This window comes from Pseudopodoces humilis, chromosome 1 (assembly GCF_049639895.1).
Source record: "Pseudopodoces humilis isolate 2021_Gansu_Grassland_sample_001 chromosome 1, ASM4963989v1, whole genome shotgun sequence".
Classification (NCBI taxonomy): domain Eukaryota; kingdom Metazoa; phylum Chordata; class Aves; order Passeriformes; family Paridae; genus Pseudopodoces; species Pseudopodoces humilis.
Genome location: NC_142200.1, coordinates 118,257,029 through 118,280,341, shown reverse-complemented (window position 1 = coordinate 118,280,341; position 23,313 = coordinate 118,257,029). Strand labels below are relative to the sequence as shown.

Here is a 23,313-nt window from a genome sequence, read left to right as displayed (position 1 = left end):
CTTCCATCTCTTCTCTTTCCTAGGATGAGGCAAGTATTTTGAAAGAGCAGCTTCGGAAAGCCGAAGATCAAATTCAGGCTAGCAAACAAGAAGCTGTTCTAATGTCAAAAGAGCTGAGTGATGCGGTAAACGTGCGGGATAAAACAATGGCAGATCTTCACAGTGCACGTCTGGAAAATGAAAAATTCAAAAAGCAACTTGCTGAAGCTTTAGCTGAACTCATAAAAATCACAGCTCTGAAAAATGAACAGGTCAGTAATCTATATTTATAAAACCTTTACTGAAACTTTACTGAAAATAGGTTTCTGGATGATTAGTGAATAATTATCAAAATTCTCTTTCAGCACTCAATATATTACCTTAAATCAAGTGCATGTTAGCTCATTTGGAAGTTTGGTCAGAAAGGAGGTTTCTGCTATTAATCACATCTACTTCTCCCCACATTATTTTCACAAAATAATGCAGTAACTATCTTACATTATTTTGAATCCTGTCCCTGTCTTAATTCTGTTAAGTGAGCCACAGTAGCATTAAAAATTCATTCAAATAAGAAAATGTATTGGTAGAAACACGAGTTGTTTTATAATGTTCTTTTCTCATCGATAGATTCTCTCTGAATTCTTGTAAGTCCTTCCAATGTTTGTGATCAAAGTTAATTTGCTTTAAGTACTTACAAGTACAAAAACATTACTGTAATGGAAATTGCCTTGACCTGAGTCTTGGATAAAAATATAGTGAGCTAATATATGTTTCATCTTTTTGATTAATGTGAGCTTTATCAAGGATCTTCAGTGACTGCAACTGTATTGCATTTATTTGCTACTAGGATTACTATGTTGGTGTAACTGTTAGAAGAAAATATATTGAGCTGAACACAGTTAAAATAATACTGTAATATTATCGCACCCAAAAGAACTATTATATTTAAAATGTCAAAGGATTGCATGTTATTTTCTCTCAGAGTTTCACTTGTATAGAGTGTGTTTTGAAATGTATCATGAAAGAAGTAGCGAGTCATCTGAATGCCTCAATTTACCAGGAAGTATCTGAGCATGGCCTGAGCCTGGCTGCTGGATGTGGTTTGTGTGGCTTGTGTATCAGTGTTGTGGCCCAGTAGAACCACTCCCAGGTGAAATCTGGAGTGTGAGGGAATAGTTGTGGACTGTGTGCTTTTGCTCTGTGGCTATACTTGACTGTAGGATAGCTGGATCACCCTCTGGAAGGTGTTCAGACTTTTCCCATACATTCAGAATTTAGGTACACATTAATGACCCCATAAAAGAAGAATCTCCTTTACCTGCCTCTGGTATTATACCAACACCTTTTTACATCCATCAGTGTGTCCTGCTTGGAATGAAGTTCAGCACATTTTCTGTCTCTCTCTGTGCTCTACTGCTTGTGCTATTCCTTTCTTTCCCACAAAGAAAATAGGAGCTTCAGTGCTTACATGGAGCATTACGTTTTTTTAATTGACAAAAGACTTTTTGGGAAATAGTGGTATTTGAACAAAAGGAAGAACAGTTTCAATTTTTTTTTTAAGGAAGCTTCAAATGCAGTGGAGCAGGAACTACGCAGAGAAGTTGAAGATCTGAAGCTTCGTCTACAAATGGCTGCTGACCATTACAAGGAAAAATTCAAAGAATGTCAAAAACTTCAAAAACAAGTAAACAAGTTTACAGAACAGGCTGTAAGTAGAATGAGATAAATTGCACTTGCTTTTTTGGTAACATTTCAACAGCAGTTTAATTTCCTTCTGTGGAAACTAATGCTTTCAGAAAGGATTAAAATGTGTGATAAGCAATGACTCTTTACCATTTTCTTTCACAAAACTATTTGTGAAATTACTTCTATGATTCTTCTTAGGTAGTTGTCCAAATCATGCATAGAATTTATAGTAGCTGGTGTAGAAGCCCAGTGGAGTTTGGATAAGCATTGTAATAAGCATTATGTTGTTCAAGGAAGAATTTTGAAACTGAAGGTATGAAAATCCATAATTACTGCCTATATCCAGTACCATCACAAGAAAGCCCAACAAAAAAACCCAAGCCCAAAAGTGGGGGAAACGGAGAACTTGAAGTAGGATTTAAAAGCCAGGTGGGGAGGAAGTCTCAACACAGTATGGAATTGTATTCCATATGTATTTTGTAATCTTACCACTCCTCCAAGATCTGTTTCATGAATAAATGAATCTTTTTCAATGATGATACAGGTCTTAGGCCACCTAGTAACTGAACCTGTCAGCCGACTTCAAACAGATTTAAGAGCAGAATTCTTTAGAATTTTGTAAAAATTAGAGTTGGAGAGGAGATCAAACAGGGAAAAGGCCTATGCTCAAAGGCAAGATGTACAAATATGAATTCTTAAGAAAACCAGACTTAAGTATTTCTCTTATCCACAGAACATTGCATAAAAAGGTCATCTTCTCATCCAGAAGGTCAATGGTGAATGAGGTGTTATATCAGAACATCTATGGCTTTTCCTTAAAAATCTTTATCTTTGGCAATGTTTTACATCTTAAAGCAAACATCAAATTTCATTGCTTTCGCACCAGAGGTCCAGTAGACATTCCTGATACAAACCCTATTTTTCTAATGAAGTATGAGATTTCGGCTAATGAATTCAAGTGTAACTGATACTCTCTAGAAAATGAGATTTTTTTAATAATTTGCTTAGAAATTATTCTTTTTAGGGAAAAGGACCTTCGTCAAGTAAGATGATAAAAATCATAGTCTGAAGCAATTTCAGTCATCAGTAGAATTAAATGTTTTTGTATATTTATTATTATTACCTACTGTTTAAATGAGTGGTTCTGTCTAATTTTGGAGCAAATGATACATTTTGCAAGATACATTTCTTTGTGCTTTGACTTTCATTTAATCAAGCACCAAAACAAAATTTCTTTTCACAAAGAAAACTGCAGGGCATCAACAGAAACTGACAGATGCATCTAACATTGAGACAGCTACTGCCATCCTTACAGACAAAAAGTTGTCTGCATCTCCAGGTATCAACAGCTTAAATTTTGTCTGTCTTTATAAGCCTGAAAGTGTTGTCTATGTGAACTAATAGTCACTAATAGTATTTGTATTATAAAATAGGTGGACTTGTTCTATTTAATTAAAGTATTAATTAGAGATGTGAAGATTGAGTTAAATATTTTGTCTCTTACCAAGTGGTAACATTCATAAATAAGTTCATGTGTCAGTTTAGTTGCTATTTACTGATGTCAGTAGAACTGAACTCTTGAGATTCTGCTTCATGGTTAACAGAGATGCTTTTGCAATGCTGAGGAACAGTTTATTTTAAAAAAATCTTACTCAGATTTTCAGTTTGAGTATAATAGCACAGTCATTTTGCAGTCATGTTATTATGACTATCCACTACAACATTCTACTGTAAAATCAACTTGCTGAAAAGTTCTGATTATGTGATGGCAAGCTCAAGTCTACTGACTGTATTAATGAATTTAGGAGTAGTGTTTGTTTTTTAAAAAATTATTATTATTATTATTATTATTATTATTATTATTATTATTATTATTTAATTAATATGAACTAATAAGTTATTGCAGAAATAATACTCTAAAACTTCAATATGTAATAGGTTAAAACTAAAGAAGAAATCCTTCACTGTGAGGGATTGGAACAGGCTTCCCAAAGGAGTTATGAATGCCCCATCCATGTGTTTAAGGGGTGTTTAAGGCCAGGTTGGATGGGGTTCTGAGCATGGTGCAGCAGAAGGTGTCCCTGCCTGTGGCAGGGGGATTGGAGCTAGAGGATCTTTAAGGTCCCTTCTAGCCCAAACCATTCTTTGATTTTATCATTCAGTTTAAACTGATAAATGCCAAAAAATGCTGATTAGCTTTTTCTGTGTTATTTTATAACTGACAGATTCTTGCTCTCTAAAGACCAAAGGTTGTCATTTCTATCAGTTTCCTTCTGTCAAAATTAAATTCAAGCGTTTCTTAAAACATACAATCCCAGCAAGCTCAGCAGTAGTGTGTGATGAAGTAGTTTGCTGAGGTACTTCCATGTTTTTATGTGAGAATAGAGTGATAGAGTTAGAATGATAGCATATATATTTTGGTGTTTACTTTGTTTTCTTGGGAGAGCACTACATACGTGTGTATTTATGTTGATCTTCTCTCAGTGTGAGAGAACTGAACACAGACTTGCCAGTACGGTTGCTAATGTTACAATGATTATCTTTGGTTTACATAACATAGAGCACTCTGTTTTTGATGCACTCAGATTTGGGCTGTCATCTCTCTTGCACAAACTTTATGGAACAAAAAAAATCAGCGTTGTTTTTTTCTTCAATGTTTGCAGTTAGCCCCATTTCATCTGAAATAGTTTCGGAATCCGTGGTAAAGGAGCAAGTGCGTGAAATGAATAAAGAGATTGCTGAGAAAACAGAGAAGTATAAGAAATGCAAGCAAATGTTGGCAGTAAGTAAACAGCTGCTTCAGAAAGCTGAACAAAATGTAGCTGTAGGTGCTAAGCCTTAAAAACCACAAGGCCTACTCACCTGGGTTGCCTTCCTTGTTTGTGTGATACACTGTGATTATGGTAGAAATCTTAACATTAGAAAACACATTTTTGTTCAGTCAGCTCTTGACTATGTGTGGTTCTAGAGGGTCCAGACAAGGAAAACCAAAATAAAGTAAAACAAATGTCCACATGCTTAAGGTTTTAAATACTTTCTGTTCTTACATTAAGTGTAATTGCTTTTATAAATCAAATACAGCAGGTTGCTGTAAGCCAACTGATGTTTGGAAGTGTGACAGTGTTGATCTGATACACTGTCCAGAGCAAAGTAAGTTTTCCTTATCCGCCTGTCATGGCTTTTACAGTGTTTTCACACCCAAGTGGGTGCTGCCAACTACCTTGGGCTCAGTCATACATAAAGGCATTTATTTGGTTGTCTCAACCAAAGTTGGCACTTGATTTTCGTTTAACCTGTTTGGGTGTGTGTATGGTGGTGGAGTATTGCATCAGTGGCACTGGTGAAAAGTTGAGAACAGTTTAAGAAATTCATTCTGAGTGTTGTCTTGTCTGTCTTAATTTTTTTTTTTTTATTTATCACAGTGATATTATTCTATTTTAGTAAAGTTTTCCAGGATGTAATAATTGTCCTGTAATTCTGCTCATGACCTTGTACATGGAAAGCCTGCATTGTCTTCTGAGGGCTGTTTATTCCATAGTGGTTTTTGAAGAAAGCTTTGCCTTTGGCCTTCTGGATGAAAAAAACTTAGGTTGTAAAAGTCACTTGAGAAAGGTTTTGTATTGAAGTGAGGTACTTGAAAGAATAATCATGTTTAGTAGTATTAGGGTACAAAGAAACTTGGAACGAAACTGCTAAACTAAAGAGAAATATCAGCTTGTTGAAAACTCAAGGAAAGAATTACCTATTGGACATCATTTATGCAGTGTTCTGTGGTCCTGACCATTTCAGAGTCTTGAGTAAGGTTTGTAGAAGCCATTTGTAAATGGTCTCATTTTAAAAGCATAGAGCTAACAAAATGACATCTTTGGGGGTGGGAGGGAAAATCTCTTAAGACTGTAAATATTTCATGCCATGGTATAAACTACTTTAGGATGAGAAGATGAAATGCAGCGTTTATGCTGATGAATTAGCTAAACTGGAGCTGAAGTGGAAAGAACAAGTGAAAATCAACGAGGGTATAAAATTACAGCTGGCAGCAATGGAGGATCAGTATAAAGTAAGTTACAGGTTTTGTTTATGACAATTAATGGTTATCTCTTATCATGGTTGCTTATTTCTGATAGTTCAAGTAATGAAGAGCTTTAATAAGGAAAGCACACTAAATACATTTTTGCTGTAAATACAAATTCTGGTCTTGAAGAAACAATACAATCTTGTAATACTTCTTTTAAAGTGAGAGAGGTCTGTTAAGATCTACTACCCAGCTGGCCATCAGTCTTTTAATACTGTGGATTTAGACAAACCCTTACATGGCATTATACAATTGCTGTATTGTGTAAGCAATACAATAGTCTTGTATTATGGGGAAAAAAGGGCAAGGGAATTCTAATTTCCTGCTGTTTACTGTTAGGAAGATTGATTGGTGTGTTTATCTAAAGTCTTTATATTTTATATTGGATTACCAGCGTAGTAATGTCTAATGCATTTTATCTGTAGTCAGTAGAGAAAGAGGAGTGAGCCATTGCTTTTAAAATCATGCAAGGATTTAATTTGGAGAACCTCAACTATAGTCTTGATAGGGTGATGTAACACATGCACCAGAAAGTCAAGCATAATGGGCAGCTTTAGCTTACAAGGGGCCTTAATCTTTGAGGTTATGTGATAGTAATGCTTATGCTGAATTAGCTTCTTAGGTCAATAGGGATGAGATAAGAGCAACAAATGTTCATGAGACCAGCTTTTCTGCTGGTTCTCAGTCTAATGGTGATAATGTAGTTGACTCTGTTCCCTGTTTTTGCCCATTATGGTGAAAAATTATTAAACTGAACTGTGACTGTATTAGAACTCCTTTTTATTAGTAATTGCAGCACTTTTTGTTTATAAAATGCCAAATTACTCTACAGCTTATTTCAGTACTCCATAGGCCATCTTTTTCTGAAACTTTCTAAGGCTCTAATTTCAATTTTATTAAATGCATGACTCTTTGCGGTTTAGTTTTCTAATTAGCAATGATTGATTGCCATGTATAATTTAATGTGAAATAAGTTTAACATCTCAACAGAAGGTGTAATAAATAATTGGTTCCACAATTGAAAGCATTTTAACTGCAATTAAAAAATTGCTATAATTCAGGAGGGTGCAGTTGGTAGAGAAAAATTGAACTTTTCTTCCCAATCAGGAGGTTTTACTCCATTGACCTAAACTAGGAGAAGGAATTTCAGAATTGAAAAAAAATTATAAACAGTTATGCCAAGTATTGAGCTTAGATACTAGAAAAATAGGGGAAGAGGCAGTCTCTAAATGAACCAGAATACAAATAAAATAGTCCTTTGTAATGAGAAGAGATTATTTAAATCATCATTATGAAGCCAGGAAGAATTGTGTAATGTGTCAGTTGCGCCTCCTCCCAGAGCACCCAATAGTGACATAAGATGTTTGTGAAATAAATTTAGTTTTTGAGGCAGGAGTAGCTTTTGGTTCTCTCAAGTTCTGTGGTGGGACATATGAAATGCCATTTCTTCAGAAATAATGAGATGAGGCTTGCAAACCTTCAGCTGTGTCTGAGCAGTGGGGTGCCCCTCCTGCCATTGGTGGCACTGATACTACTCATTTTTAATATAGAATTTTTAGTTTTCCACAGATTTTTCACTGAATTTTTTTTCAGTGAAAACGGGGAAATAGTTTCCATCACTGATGCAAGAATCTTAATCTTCTTTTCATATAGATTCAGCTGTCAGAAAAAGAGAGACGAATAAAGGAACTGGCATCACAGTTGGAACTCTTTACCAGTGAGAAGGTATTGTAAAACATTCTGAAATATTAATGTTAATGTAGAAGTTACTCTGAGGTATTATATGGCAATTAATCAAAGCCAAATTTTACTGAAAAGTGAAATAATAACATGTGTTTATTACATTCAGATAGTATTGCATGGTATTATGCAAGGTTGGGATTTTTCTTTGAAACTTTATTTGATTACAATTCCAGTATGAAGAGATACTTAGTAAAAACAGACATTTAAATACTGATAAACTGAAACAAAACTAAACATTAAGATTAAGCTACTTATTTTTTTGGTAAAATTCTAGATTGTCAAGTAGTTGGTATTTAATTTATCTTCTTTTTAAGCCAAGGATATAATTTTTAATAGATGTCTCATATTTTTCTAGTTCAAAAGAAATCAAATTAAAGTTTGAGTTTAGTTGAGGGTAGTTTAGGTGGAGGGAGTAATTTTAAACACCTTGCATAAAAAAAAACAACTATAATAATGATAATAATAATAATAATAATAATAATAATAATAATAATAATAATAATAATAATAATAATAATAATAATAATAATGTTTGAAGCTTATAAAAGCTTGGAACTTTTTCTACCAAATTTGTAGATATTTGCATTATAAAGAAGAATCAAAGTGCTGTGCTAGACTGGACCCATGATTTTAAAGATTAAACATGGGGTAGTAGTAAGCAGCATTTCAGTTTATACTCGTTATCAGAATTTTGTTTATAAATGCCACCAAGCATAGCTTTCTAAAAAATGTTCATTTGCTGCCCCTTCAGACTTATGAAATTACTTTGTCTCTGCTTTATTTACATACTTAGATAGCCTTTGTTTTTTTTTTGTTTTTTTTTAATCAGTCTCTACCCTAGTTATCCAATTTCTGGCTAAGGTTTTTTTGAATCACCTTTTTACAGTCTGTTTTAACTGTATGTCATGCTGAAATTAAAGTACTAATGCTACTGCCTCTCATTTTAAACTGCTTCTGTATTTCAGAAGAAATTGGTTTCAAAAAGGAAAATATTGATGTCATTGCTAGTTAATTGTTCTTACTTTGTCTTGAGTAAAGATGACATACTTAGATTTTACACGCTCACTAGAACATGCAATCCTAACTTTTTAATCTTACCTGTTTTAATCATATGTTCCTTTTAGTTTATAAATCTGAAGTAACACTGGCACAACTTTATATTGTAACTAGAGGAGGGATGCCATCCATTACATGAGGTCCTTTTTTGCATTTGCGTAGTGTTTTGTTTTCAGAGTGGTTATTGATTTTTCCATTTTTCTGTTCAAGAAGTTGATCTGAAGTTCACCTGTTTGAAGGAGAAAATATACTAAATTGTTCCTTTTTTAAACAGACAATTCTTATGAACTGGCAATTGGAGCTTTGTTTTAAAGTTTCAATTTAAAGTCTTTTGGGGAAAAGTCACACTTCAGTCTTTGAGGGTTTTATTAGCATCACATCAGCAAATATTAAACATGAACCCAGATTACCCAGAAGAAAATACTAATCAGCAAGAGCATTACTAGAAAGCATGTCTTCCTTAACAGTCCCTGTTTTTTAATTATTGTTTTCATATTTATATCTCAGATTTTTTTGCTTGGTTCTGAATCTAAATGGCATATTCCTTTTAATATTCATGGCATATTGCTCTCTATCCCTTAACCCACTTTGTTGAATGGGAGGATGAGAAAGATTTTTATTGGGATAAATTACAGCTGATGCATTGACCACACTAAAGTCACTTTAATTAGTGTCTTTTAAGATCTGTGCTGGCTTAGCGTTGTAGTGTTTTCTAAGTTGTAAAACCTCTTTATAGTTTGTAATTACTATCATATATATGGCTTACATGCAGGAATCTAGAATTTAAAGTGTATTCATTTTTTGAAGAGTTGTGTTCGATCTTTTCAGAAAAATGATCTGATACAAATATTGCTGTTAAATATCAGAAGAGATCCAGTGCAGTGTATTTAATAGTTAGTTCATTAATTAATAGTTCACTAATAGTTCATTAATTCATAGGAATTATGTCAAATATGTACAAAGATGTGCTCCACATACTAAAATGCTGCATTTTTAAATGGTATGGTACGAAAAAAATAATTGTTTTCTTTTTAATTGTAACCTTTAAAAACTTTACTCACTGCGCATTATCTTTAGTTGTTACTGTTAATCTACCCATTTTTACTGATTTAGCTAATTTTTCTTCATTATAAAAAGGATTCAGACACTTGAAAAACATGGCAGTTCTATTTATGTAATTAGAACTAACTGACAACAAACCAAGAAAAAATAAAATCTCTTTAAAACATCTTCATTGTATTTTCTTCTCTTCATGGACTACTTTTTGTTTTTATGGTCTAAATGGCATAATACAAAAATGAGAAGACAGTAGGAAGGTTAGCAGATTTTTTCTTTTAAAAATATATTTCATAATCATTTCAAATTCTGCTAGGACTCCATAGGTTAACTACATTTTGAACTTTGCATTATTTAGGCGCTTGGCAGGACACCAGGAGATCAAGCTGGAAGGATGATGGAAGGACAGACTTCCCAGCAGACATTACTTTTTCGCAACCCATATTCAGAGGAAAATGGACCAGTTCCTGCAGTGCCAAGTAGACTACCAGTATTGCAATATGGAAACCCTTATGCAGTTCAGGAAAGAAGAGGTAAATACATTTCACATTCCCCAATATAATTTCTCCCTTGCTGTTTCAAAAGTGATACCTCATTTACTGCAGGTTAAGTACCAACAGTCCTCATTCAGACTGGTTTACTGAGCCTTTTCTGCCTGATGAACATCAGTAAAGGGCCTTAATTTTATGATGGGAATCAGTAAGGTAAACAAAGTTTTAAACACCTTTGGAAGAAGCTGATTCTTTTTTATTGTTTCATATTATCTAAACCAAAAATGTGTTTAACTCTTGATTTTTAAAGGTAAGGTAGCACATCTGTAATCTCAAAATACAGTCTACTGAACAAAGATGTCCTAATTAATTTTTCTTCAGATGGAGCAGATGGCGCTTTTAATCCTGATGAGATCCAAAGACCACCTGTTAGAAGTTCCTTTTGGGAGCTAGAAGATGATGTAGTGTGTAGCCAGCCTTCACGCAATCTCAGTCGGCCTGATGGTTTAGAAGATCCTGAGGATAGCAATGCAAGTTACCTTTTTTATTATTTATTTTCCTTGATACGTTTACTGATGAGTTACCAAGAGTTTCACATAGGTTTTCCTTCCATATCTGATAAGCCTGATTTATTGTTACATAAATTTGGAATTGGTCTTTCCTTTCCCTGAAAAATATTTTTGCTTTATGTGAAGGGGAAAACTCTACTGATGATAGTATGCTTGTTCCCCTAATCTCTTGAATTACTGACAGCTTGTTTTGATATTAGGACAGTAGCTTCTTAATCTTTTTAAGTACTGAAGAAAAATAAAGTTCAAGTAATCTCAACTCAGGATTTTTCTCTCCTGGTTGGTAGAATGAGAGCTCAAAATGTAGCTACATCTCACTCATTTTATAATAGGAATATAGGAACTAAAGTGGAGCAGAACAAATAAAAATGTAAAAGATTCAGATACCAGTATTTTCAGTTAAATTCTGGCTGCAAATTTGTATCCTACTAGATACATTATTCTAATATGTTAATCTTTTGTTCTGTCTTCTGCAAATCTGCATTTATTAATTTCCATTTTGAATACTTTTTGCTGTTGGACATATATTTGAAAGAGCTTAATTGACTATTGCCTAAAGCTGATTAAACTGAAAGAGATACATTTGCACTGATGATTTTTTTTTTTTTTTTTGTTAGGGCTTTGTATGTTTAAGTTTCTGGTTAGCTTTTCTTTTTAGTACAGTTAACTTACACGTTGTGGTTTAAAAAATTGGCTTCTGTAATAAATTGGACTGTATGTCTTCATTTAAACAGGAACAGACCTGTTACTTTTTCTTATTCCAAGTACTCTTGCACCTTCAAAAATATTAAACAAGAAATACCTTTCTGCAAAGTATTGTGCTCTTTGCAAGTACAGTGGTATCATGACCTGTTCCTCATTTAGTCTAGTTTGCCACATTTAATTGCTATTAACCTTTGCAGAAACTGATCAGTGTTCAGACAGGCATGATTTTAGCCCTGGTGCTCAGCACCTGTAATGGAGAAAAATGTATTTCTCCTTACTACCTTTTGCTCCTAATGTCTATTACTGTGAATAATTAGAGAAACTGTCAGAGCTTTTGCAGCCTGTTCAAGATCTTGAATGTGAGCTTAATGCTGTCCCTACCTTTACTTCACATTTTGCATATTTAATCTGATCATTCTTGACGTAGCTGTTACATCTGACAAGCTCTTCTCTTCCTTAGTTATCTGGTGCAGTTTAATTAGCAGGGTGTTCTCTCTGATCTATGTGCTTTGCCCTCTTGCAAACCCAAGAGAAACAGTGCTAGAGTCTTGTGCTCGTTTGCAGACACAGCTTGGATTTTTGTAATGAGGTGGAATATAACAGGCTTAAATGAAGTTCAGCTTGAGAAAAGGTGCCTTTAAATCAAATAACTTGTATCTTTATCTTTTATTTGCAATTGGGAATCAGTTGCTTGTTCCTCACCAGACAGACTGTATGTGTAGTGCAGAAATTTATATGGAAATTAGAAACTGCAGGAATCTTTCTAGGGAGACTTAGTAATATGGTGAAGATAAAACTGTTCTGAGGCGGGATGTAAATAAATAACGAGGTGAAACTTCCACATATGTAGGCGATTCATTATAAAGAGTCTGTCATTTGTGCAAAAGAAACAGCAAATATAAAATGATGAACATGAGGAGATTACCATTTCTTGGACTGATATTTAAGATGTAGTTCTCTGCATTTTTTCAACCAGCAGGATATAGAGCCTTTTGCTGGAGGAGGATTCCCTCCCAGAAGAAAAGGATTGGTAGGCTTGCTGCTTTGTTTAAAATACTACCATTGTATGGACTTCTTCTGTCCTCCTATCCACATTATTATTACTACACATTATATTAATTTCAGAAATTAAGGGTGTTGTAGCCACTTCCACCTCTTCAAGGCTAAAAGATCTGTTACCTTAGATAAATAAGGTAGACATGTTCATCATCATAGGTGAACCACTACCAAAACAGCCATGAAGAGGTGGAAGTTACTACAACACCCTTATTTTCTTAAACTAATATAACACAAGATATTCAAATGCATCAGAAGTTTTGTGCTGTTGTGTTCTAATTTGGTTTCTCCCAAAACTTGGTTTCTTAGAAATGAAGAATTGCTGTCTTTGTTCTTCCATGTATTTGGTTGTCATAAAAATCCTTCAGTTCTGTATGACTGGGAGGACTTTCCAGCATTCTTGTAGCTTTGACTTTTAGAACTCATAGGTCAATTGAACTGTGGTTTCTGAGAGTTCTGTGTTAATAGTGCCAGCTGAGCATGTGCACAGTGGTAATTTTGTGTGGAGTGGCTGACTTGCCACAAGTTCCTGCTGTCATCTAGTCAACACTAACTTTCCATTTGCTCATAGTCATGTAATTGACCAAAATGGAATTGCTGGGAGCAAAGAATTCCTAGCAGTAAGGGAGAGATCCATATTATATATAATATATATATATATATATATAATTTATATAATAGTATGAGTTTTAGAAATGCAGTCCTGATTACAGTTGGCAGCAAGCCCAGAATAACTATCCTGAGACTATTAGACAATGTTTTAGTCATGGTAAATTTGTGGGGGATGGAGAATGTAACTCTTGGCAACTGAGCACCAGATCAGAATATTTTTTCAGGTAACTCCAAAATGGCTTTTTTCTAGAAAAAAAAAAACCACAATGCATTATTATCTCGATCTGACCCTGGCAGCCAATTACTGTATTTTGCATAGGGAGGACATGAAAGGAGCAGTTGGCATCCAGTTGGTGTCTTGTGGGAGAGCAGACTTCTTGCAGAGGTGTTGGGAGGCCTGGAGGAGTGAGTATGATTTCACTCCCAAAGCAGAGCTGAATCACAGAAATAAAATGTATGTGCCCTTCTTCACAGTGTCCCTGTGCTGCACGTCAGCTGTGTCTGTTCGTGTGTTGTTTAGGGCCTGGGATTGGGCACTGGTTCCTTACTTCTGCATGTCAAAATGATCTGTAGTGCTTGGGGATGGGGTTTTGTACTGTGTTACACAGCTTTCTAATTTCTGTGTTGCAGTCCTGGAACTGCTTACAGTTGTAATCATGAAAGCAGTACTTGAGACAGAATTGGTTGGTTTCAATAAAACTAATCGAGTTGCTCTTACTTCTGACAGTTTCATGTCTAGCTTTCCCTTCTTCCCCTAGTGGCAAACCCTCCTTTTTTTACTATGCTTTAGTGTGTAATACTGTATTTATCTTTATGATTCACTTAATCTGTGGAACTCAATGTGGCAGTTTTTTAAAGAACCAGAAGTACAGTCCAATGATAATAGTTAAGTCATGATGTTAAAGACATCCTCTATATTTCATTCACCTAATTATTCAGACTTCTGAGTCCAGGGGGCCTGGCACTTGTTCTGCTGCAGGACTGCAGTGCCAGCCTGTGGGTCCATGGTACCAGTCTTTTTCTTCCAAGGACCAGAAACAATGTTACATCACTGCGGGGCACTGTAGAGCTCTCAGACTAAGAAAATGCAGCCATGTCCCTGTCCCTGGTCATCAGTCTGGACTGCAAGCAAGGTGACTTTGGATCTATATAAAAGGCAGATTAAACTGTTTCTTCCTCAAAATATGGAGTGTGGGCTTTTATCAAAATGCCTTGGATGACTCAACCATGTGGTATCAAAGTAAGATGATGCCTTTGCTTAACATACAGCATAGGCAAGAGCTGCTGAGACACTGAGGCCTGGTGTCCCAGAAATTGTTGTCATACTCTCTGTAAAGCAGCTTCAAAAAACACCTCATTTTGTCTTCTGAGCTGTTTCTTTTTCCCAGGGGAGAGTGAGGGGTGTTTAAATGCCAGGTTGAAAAGCACATGTAACCTTGTTTATAAGAATGAAGAATGGATTGCTGGATGATACTGGGAACTAAGTGGCTGTGAACCAAGATGAGAACCATGTGAAACCATGATGATTGTCCTCCCCCCATAAACTGCTCTGTTTTACATGGAACACATAGGAGTTTTGTCCATCAGAAATGACAGAAATAAACAGCTATTGGAACCCAGTACAACGGAACCATCTCTGTTTTCCAGAGGTTCTGAGTTACCCCAGGGTGCTGCGTGAGAATTTTTAATTCTTGGTGACTGTATAGTGTTTACTGTAACTTGTAATTAGAATAGCTGGGAAGTCCTCTCAGACTAAGATAAAGTTCTCATGGTTCCTGTTTGGCCATGCTGTGGTTACACAGCAGTCTTTGTAACATCTCTGTGAGGTCAGCTGAACACAGAGACATTTGCATTCTTCTTGTGTGGGTTAGGCATCCCAAAAGGTTAAGAACTGATCCCTGTGACTTGGCCAAGAGCAAAAGTACACTGAAGAGACAGACGTTCCATATCGTAACAGGGAAATATCAGTACATACTTAGCATTGACATTCTTGTACAGGGCCTGGGTCAGAAGCTGCTGTGAGGAACACACAGTATGAATTCCACAATTAAGGGAACTGGGCCACAAGAAGCTGTAGCCTTAGGACAATCCAAAGGCTTTTACATGTGCTTGCCTTTTGCTGAAGAGAGTTCTTGCAAGGCAGCTGTGAAGGACAGTGCAGGTGTGCCTATGCAGAGGAAAGCATTGTCCTTTTTTACAGATGTTTCTCAAAAAGGAATAAGGAGGAATGTTACATTTGTATGTGGTAGGGTAGCACACTTGGCACAAGCTGAAAGAGAGGGCAAAAGCTGTCAACAACTTTATCTTACCAAGTGACCAGCAGTAAGCCTTTAAAAAAAAAGGGGAGGAGGGGGAAAGGGGTTACACTGAAGAAATTAACTAAGGCTTAAGTGTTAATTTGGCCAGTGTTTGTAGTGGAACTGTTTTGCTGATGGAAGATGCACATTAATTTTCTTGGTTAAGTCGTAATGTGCTTCAGTCTGGTATTCAGCAAATTTGACATGTTTTTGTACAAGCTGTAGCATTGTAGCATGAGAGTACTTAAAACGAAATAGTTTTTCTTTCTTAATACATCCATCCTGTCTCCTTCATGACAAAAGGAACAACTGATGTTTTAAAACTCATATGCCCTTTTCAATGCAGGTACAAAGCAAACAGACTGCAAGATTATGTTTGTTGCCAGCATTTTGTCATAGCAGGCCCCACTGCCTGCTTAATGGAAATGTTAAATGGTTGAAAATAAACAGGTGTTGTCAGAAGAAGAATATTGAGGAAATTTTCCCATCCGTCCCTGTTTCCATTAACCCTTCATAAGGGAAAACTGCATTAGCCTAAACCTGAAATGGGTTTGCATATGAGTTATCTGTATAAAACACAGCATGTGTGCTGTTACATGTGCTCCTTCGCACGTCCTTTTTTGTAGATCAGCTAAGTAATTCCTAGACCTTGCTTTTAAGGCATCTTTGAGATAAAAAAGGAAAATGAGGTAGGGGTTGGAGTTCCAAAAATCTTGGAATGTACCTGTATTTCCACCTTGAAATGATTCAGTTTTGTGCTCTATTATCAAATTGCATAATAGAGCCAAGATGTAGAAAAGTAAAACTTGTGCTGCAAAAATGACAGAGTGAAGGTAAATTTCATCTGGGTTTGTGTTTGATAACAAAGATGCATATTGAGGAGAAAAAAGCTGTTTGCAGCTGTTTTTATTCTTTAAAATACCTTCTGTTTTCAATAGGATGATGACAACACTGTACCTTCTGCTCCTGAACCTCCAAGTCTTCTCTTGCGTGAGCGGGGCACAGGCTTCTGCTTTGATTCCAGGTAGATGTTATCTTTTATTGGTCTTTAAGGGCATGGAGAGGTTTCTGTAGAACTGCTCAAGGGTGGGGGTGGAGGTGAAAAGCTACCGAGCATTTTCAATGAATGTTTGGTTTACAATTAACTGGCAGAGAATATGCCGTGAGACTGGGCAGGCTGTTCATGCTATACCTTTGATGGAATTTGGGCAATTTTTTTAGTAAATGAATGAATAACTTTTGTTTTTTCCCCTCTCTTGCCAACCTAATTGTGAACCTAAGTTTAGAGCTTTTATAAAGTGTTATGTTTGCTAAGAGCAAGCATTTATGAGCAGAGAGAGTGGTTTCCCATGAAACTCTTTGGCCATTAAGGCATTCAATAGATTTGTATTCAGTGGTAGCTGGAGTAAGGTCAAAATTACGTTGCTTTTAAAATGCCAGGCTATTTTGGAATCTGCGTGTAAAACTACTCTGACTGTATTGAGTGCTTTTGGCAAAAACATTTAAATGAACTGGATGATACTTGGATACAAAGTCCACTCAGATTGAAGTTGGTAGTAAAGTTCTGAATGTCGGCAGCAGCAGGACCTTGCTTTTAGTTTGCATTAACAGAAAAAATAGAAATAAACTCTTCCCTTTTTTTTTTCTTTCCACCTCCTCGTGAAGTTTTGATGTGCACAAGAAATGCCCTCTCTGCGATGTGATGTTTCCCCCAAACTACGACCAGAGCAAGTTTGAGGAGCATGTTGAGAGCCACTGGAAGGTTTGTCCCATGTGCAGCGAGCAGTTCCCGCCCGACTACGACCAGCAAGGCTTTGAGAGGCATGTCCAGACACACTTTGATCAGAACGTATTAAATTTTGATTAAATACTTTGTTTTGCAGTGTAGCTTAAAATCCCACCACTTTGAGTAGCCCACCTCCGAAACAAAAGCAATGCAGCTTTCTGTAACAGTGCAAACTTCTGATTAAAAGCTCATGTACTCTAACGGGAGCCACGGCTGTAAGCTGCTATGGGGTTATCTTCTCTCTCTGCCTAACACTGTACTAAGGAGACCCACAACCCCCACCTTGTTGTGTATGTAGCTATTTATTCCCCTACTTAGTGGAATTTCTTCCCCTACTTAGTGGAATGCCTAAGGACACAGGAATGACTGAGCCTCAGCAAAAAATGAGACCAGCTTCATGGCGTTCTTCAGCTACATTTAAAAAAGATTACCAAAACACCTGTGGTTTCTCTTAACCTTGGTAACTGAGGCACAATTAAAAATGTAATAAGCAGGTGTTTCTCCTAGCAAATCCATGTAGTTTTTCTCTGAGTAACACTTAAATTGCAAAGTTACATTACTTACCCTATGAAAATATAGTTTTCTAGTACATTTCTGAGATGTAGATGCATGTACTGTGAGATTCCAGGCTTGCAACAAGAGGAATGGCAAATACTTCAGTTTCACACGTAGAACGTTTGCCTTAATGGATAACGTTAAATGAGGTACGTTATACTTTAAGGCAGTGGTTTTGAGTTGAAAGAGACTGCTGTGCTTAAATGCCTAAAAGTAATTGTTTAAAAAAATTATTGCCGTTATGTTGCAGTTTTATTCAGTAGAAAATATTGTTCTATTTTCACAACAGTGGATTGTGTTCCTTCTGGCTTTTAAAACCTTTTGTGTTTTAACTTTATATATTTCTTTCCAATAAGTAAAAACACGTGTGTATATCTCAACATTTTATATTTACTTTAACTGTATTAAGTAAATTTGCTTCCCACTTGTTGTACAGTAGTCTTGTTACATTAAAAGCAGAATTATTCATGGCGTCAGTGGTCTATTTTTCCTCCTGCTCTTTTTGAAATTACACAGAGTGTAGACTTTACTTAGGAGTAAATGATGACTTGGCATTATATGACAAAGGGTTGCTCCTCCCATCTGTTTATGCTCTTCCTTTGAGAGGGAGATTCCTGGGATTAAGGCTTGGAGTAGTTTCTGTTGACTGCAGTTCCCTGCTGAATATGTGCAATATCCAGTTAATGCAGGAGTTAACTAAAGACTGCATGATGTGGATGAATTGCAGTGTCCTGGGCAGCAGCCCATCAGTGGGCTGATGATAACTCATCAGTGCTTGTGTGCCATTTGCACAGTCCAAAGATTTTTCCAAGTGGGAGCTTCATAGCAAGAGCTGGCCTGAGGTAAAGCATGAATTTCTTTCCTTACTGTAACTCAACAGCAGATAAAAAGAGAACAGGCTCCAAGAGTTTAATGATAAATAAAATAAACAAAAATAAGTAAAATAAACAAGTAATGATAAGTAAAATAAAGTAAAATAAACAAATAGAAGACTATACAGAGCCCAAGAACTTAACTCTAGGTTAGGAATGAGAAAAGAGCAGTCTTTTTAGGTCAGAGGCAGTTTATTTTAAATGTGATTTGATTTACATTTATAAGCAGCTTTCCTGACAGGAATTCTTTAAGTTGCCTTCAGTTCTAAAACAAACCTCTGTCACTTTCAAACTTAAAGTACTTTGTCCCCAACAAAACATATGAAAATATAATTTAAAGCACACTTTTCACAGACACAGTACAATACATTCACTATACACAGTATAACAAAATAGTCCCATCTTTACCTGTTTAATAATACTGTCACAATGAATAGGTAAATAGAAACTGGAATTTCAGTTTTATAGTTGAAAGGAATTTACATGCAACAATGATGTTTTACAACTGTTTAGCTGTTGAACGAACTCGCCCAGCCTGTAGTTCTTGCACTAGGAGCAGAGCCAAAACGTGTTTGTTGGCCAGATCTGTTGCCAAAGCTGCAGAAGGTGGGAAGTGGCCGCTTGGGGCCTTGTGTGTACCAGTAACTCTCATGTCTGGATCATCCTTTAAACCCGGCTGTCACGGTCCCCTCTCAGGGATCTGAGAGAGGGATGTTTCGCTTCACTTCGGCTGTTCTAAACGCTCATTAGGATGATTCTTAGGTATTTTAATGAAACTTTTACTCTGCTGGACAAAAGGTAATTGTCATCCTTACAAAGTTTTCCTTTAAAGCTTTGGAAAAAAAATTGGGAAAGCTCATTCCTCCTTTATGGGAGCTTTCTTTTGCACTTAAAAGAACAGGAACCAAGCCAAGGCGATGACTGTGTTAACACTGGGAGTTCCTCCTGCACCCTTGCCAGGCAAAGGAGTGTTCAGGCCAGGGCTGGTGGAGGGTGCCCCCCTCTGCTCCCAGCCAGCTGAACTCCAGGAATAGCACTTGTGAGAAGAATGCTCAAGGCAGGATGGCAAGCAACAAATGTTCAGGTATGGTCCAGACACGAAGCGCTCTCATGTTGGCTTTTAAGTCAGTCTCTGACCACCTGCTGCAAGAAGCACTTAATCTTCAGTAAGGCTCAAATGTCATATTTCAGCAAAATTAATTGTAAAGCTAAACAGACACTTCCAAATGGAATGCTGTGACCTACAATGAGAAGCAAAAAATGCACAAAGAAAATCTCAAAACACAATGAATGTGAGGGAGAGGCATTAGAACTCCCTTAGCACAACAAACGGACCTCCTTAAACCATGCGCTGAATTTCTCATTTTTATTTGCAACCGCAGCACATGCTCGTACAGTAGTTGCAAGAATTGGCAACACATAAAACATTAAATCTGTTGGCAATAGAGAACTACAAAGTGCTTCAAAACTTCATCTGAGATGAAGATAATTGTTTCTCACACACACATAAATTTGCACTTAAGTATTTCCAAGTGTCTTTCTAACAGATAGTTCAGGGGTAAATATTTAGTTGGACTGGGATATTGGTCCTCAAAAGTTTGATGGGCATGAACATAATAATGACATCTTGTACAGAGAAAAAAAATGTAATTGCTAACACTAAAGTGATTGTTTACTAGTTTGAATGGCAAGGTTTTCAGCATTTCAAGAGGGAGGAAAAAAAGATTTGCAAGATAATATAAAATACAGCAAGCACACCTTTTTATGTATGTTATTTAAGTATGAAAATATTTTTAGCATATTATGTTAAACATTCTTTCTTATTTATATTTCCATTACCTAAAAGACTTGCTACTCCACTGATAACTCCGTTATGTAAGGCATGTTAACTATAGTTTGACGAGGGCGGTATTGTTTTGGTTTTGCACACACATTGACAGATGCATCGAAAGTCTTCATCATGTTACAATCTTGAAAGGATGTCAGTGCCAAGCTCTCCTCCTCACGCTCCTGTCCCACACGTCAGTACAACTAAATACGCAACGTCCCCCTAGTTGGTTTTTTTTGTTTGTTTGTTTTTGGAGAAAAATGTTCTGAAGAACCTATAGCTTTTATAGCACCTTATCTCAAAGTAATGAAAATGGGTATGATGATAACATGTGCAAATGTACAAAATCATTAACTCTACAAAGATACATCATTCCAAAATTACAGAAAATTTTAAAGCATGCATTTAATTTTTTTAAAGGGTTGCTGAGTGCTTCCCCTGAAAAAGGTGGCTGTTCTCAAAATCAGCAACTGCTGGTGAGGATTTCTTGGCACATTTGTGACCAGCATGTTATTGCTGCATCTTCCTGATGATCTCAGCAGACACGGGGGGATGGAAATTGATTGTGTGGTGCCGCAGGCCCTGAGCTGTCTTGTAACTCTTTCCACAGCGACATTTGAACGGTTTGCGTACGCGGATTTGTGTTCTGTGGCCGTTCTTGGCGTGGTACTTGATACCGTTCACATTCTGTGAGGGAGAAGGAAAAATGTCAGTGCTGAGGTGGGCTGATACAGGTTCTGCTTCCAGTTAAAACCTGAAAATGGGTCAATGGTACGAGCAAAATCCTATAAACTGCCAGGATCTCCCACTGGGTACTGCACATGGGCTGCGCTCCCAAGGTACCAGGTAGGACAAGGACAACAATTTGTGTGGTTCTCAAAACTCACCTACCTGGCTAATCCTGATTTTTATCTCCCAAAATACATTGTTTCCCAAAGAATACCATTTAATGGACGCACACATGGTTGCTCTTTGCATCCTGACATCTTTTTCATATACCACTGACAATTCTTATTCAGAGGTTCATTTACAAGCAAACAAAGAATTGGCATGGAGACTTGGGTCACACCTCTTTAAAGAGCTGAGACTCCCCCATGGTGGGTCTGTTCTGTTTTGTGTCATTGTTTCTAGATACGTCTTTAAGCTCCAGCAAATTCTGATCATTGACACATTCTCTCCAAAGAAATAACTGTAGGGAATGCTTAACTCAAAAAAGTTACACAGGACACTTAAACAATCCAGAGATGCTGTCTTCAAAATAGCTATTGTTTGGGAATACTCCACAGCTAAAACTGGAGAGCTGATCCCCACTAGTGCAAAACACAGCAACACAACACACTCCCTGTTACACTGGCAAGGGCAGGAAATAGGCCAAAATTCTGTCAACCAAAAACCTTACTAAACATAAATCAAAGCAATTCCCCTGTCTTCCTTCTCACATATTTCTGGCAAAAATGGAAGAAGCTGTTGTGGTCTCAGCAGCTGCTGTGATACTGTTCTGTGGAGTATACCGGAGTCTCTCATGTGCTCTCACTAAAAGAGCTTGGATTTTTGGATGAATAAGCAAAAGCATACTGTCTTTAATCTGAGCTTCTCCTAGGATGAAACCAAAGAAGATAGTATTAGTGACAAAAAGAGACAGTTCCAAAGCTCTCCTGTGCTCTCTCTAAAGACTCCAGGAATGTATCTCAGTATTTTTAAATTAAAAAAAAGAAAAAAAAAGAAAAAGCAGCGCTATAAAGCTACGATCAACAGCCCGGATATTAAACAACCCACTAGATTTAGGGATTTTGTCTTTGCTGAACCACTGCCTGGTGTTACACATAACAGAAAGTCCCCTTGGCTCTTTAAACAACAAGTTTTAGCAATGTACAGCTTAGAAGTGGAAGCTCCAGCTTGGAACTCACAGAAAAACAGTCTCAAATATCCGCCCTGGAAAAGAGGTGCAAGACTGCAAGCAACCACTTCACCTGCAGATTCATGCTTCTGTTCTCCAGAGCATTCAGGCAGTGAATCCTCACCTGAAGTTGCAAATCCAACCTCTGAATTGTCCCTTACACCCTTAAAAATGCTGGAATATCCCTGCACACCTATCTCCTGAGATGTGGGAGCTGACAATCCCCCATCTCCAACAGCAACCAGACACAGGAACACATCAGGGCAGGGTTCGTCTGGGTGCAGAGCACTCAGGGGAGGCAGAAAGCTGTGGCACCACAACTCCCAGAGCACATCAAAGCTACACATCAGTCTCAAAAGCAGTCAAGTGAATTCCCTGAAAGTGATCTGAGATCCTGGGGTAGCTTTTGGATCATCTTCCACATAGTTTCAACCTCTAGCACCCACTGGGCCATTGGTGTGAGGGGGGCCAGGACTGTCACTGGGTGTCAGGAGGACTTCATAAGGCATCTGTTAACATCTGTGTACCTTCAAGGACCTGTGCCTTCAAAAGAGAAGAAAATCTGGGGGTGACCTGCTAAATTTTTGCTACTGCAGTGAAATTTTTAAAACAAATGCTGTTACCTATAATAACAATATTTTCCTAAGAAAAACCTGTTCTGAAATTTTTATAAGAAATCCCTTCTAGATACTTTTGAGCTGCTATCAATTGCTACAGATGCTGTAAATCTGCAATCACAAATACCCCCACTATTCCATGCCAATGGTACTCTTCTGATCCAGATTTTTTAATGATCCATCAGCCCCAGTACACCACATTCTTTGGTGGAGGAGGAGAAAGTATTTTCAGGCAGAAAAAATTAAGGAGATGCTAAAGCAGAAACCTAGAGAGATGAATTGGGCCATGGAAGGTTTGAAAAACAGTAACCACGCAGAGCATGAGGGGCTTGTGTTATGTGAAATTTGACCTGTACTTCTGTCTAAAAGGAAACTGTTGTTAGAATTACAGTGACTCTTCGGCACTTTTTCCACTGCTGCAATGTAAACACTTTGT

At 36.8% G+C, this 23,313-nt stretch overlaps 2 protein-coding genes across 5 annotated transcripts in view; one reads left to right on the top strand and one right to left on the bottom strand.

Annotated features, from left to right (window-relative positions):
- The window catches only part of TAX1BP1 (Tax1 binding protein 1), a 54,847-nt gene extending 36,713 nt beyond the window's left edge, over positions 1–18,134 (top strand). For 2 of the 3 annotated variants that reach the window (XM_005518909.3, XM_014248633.2), the window contains 10 exons: positions 24–251; positions 1,541–1,687; positions 2,911–3,004; positions 4,329–4,447; positions 5,597–5,722; positions 7,391–7,462; positions 9,951–10,125; positions 10,465–10,613; positions 16,261–16,346; positions 16,988–18,134. In XM_005518909.3, the coding sequence (XP_005518966.1) occupies positions 24–251; positions 1,541–1,687; positions 2,911–3,004; positions 4,329–4,447; positions 5,597–5,722; positions 7,391–7,462; positions 9,951–10,125; positions 10,465–10,613; positions 16,261–16,346; positions 16,988–17,189 (1,398 nt within the window). In that variant the 3' untranslated portion in view covers positions 17,190–18,134. The remainder of the gene's footprint in view (positions 1–23; positions 252–1,540; positions 1,688–2,910; positions 3,005–4,328; positions 4,448–5,596; positions 5,723–7,390; positions 7,463–9,950; positions 10,126–10,464; positions 10,614–16,260; positions 16,347–16,987) is intronic. The other variant, XM_014248634.2, reaches the window with a different exon arrangement.
- A 2,046-nt stretch (positions 18,135–20,180) lies between these two features.
- The window catches only part of JAZF1 (JAZF zinc finger 1), a 185,882-nt gene continuing 182,749 nt past the window's right edge, over positions 20,181–23,313 (bottom strand). For both annotated transcript variants that reach the window (XM_005518914.2, XM_088066577.1), the window contains exon 5: positions 20,181–21,050. In XM_005518914.2, the coding sequence (XP_005518971.1) occupies positions 20,874–21,050 (177 nt within the window). In that variant the 3' untranslated portion in view covers positions 20,181–20,873. The remainder of the gene's footprint in view (positions 21,051–23,313) is intronic.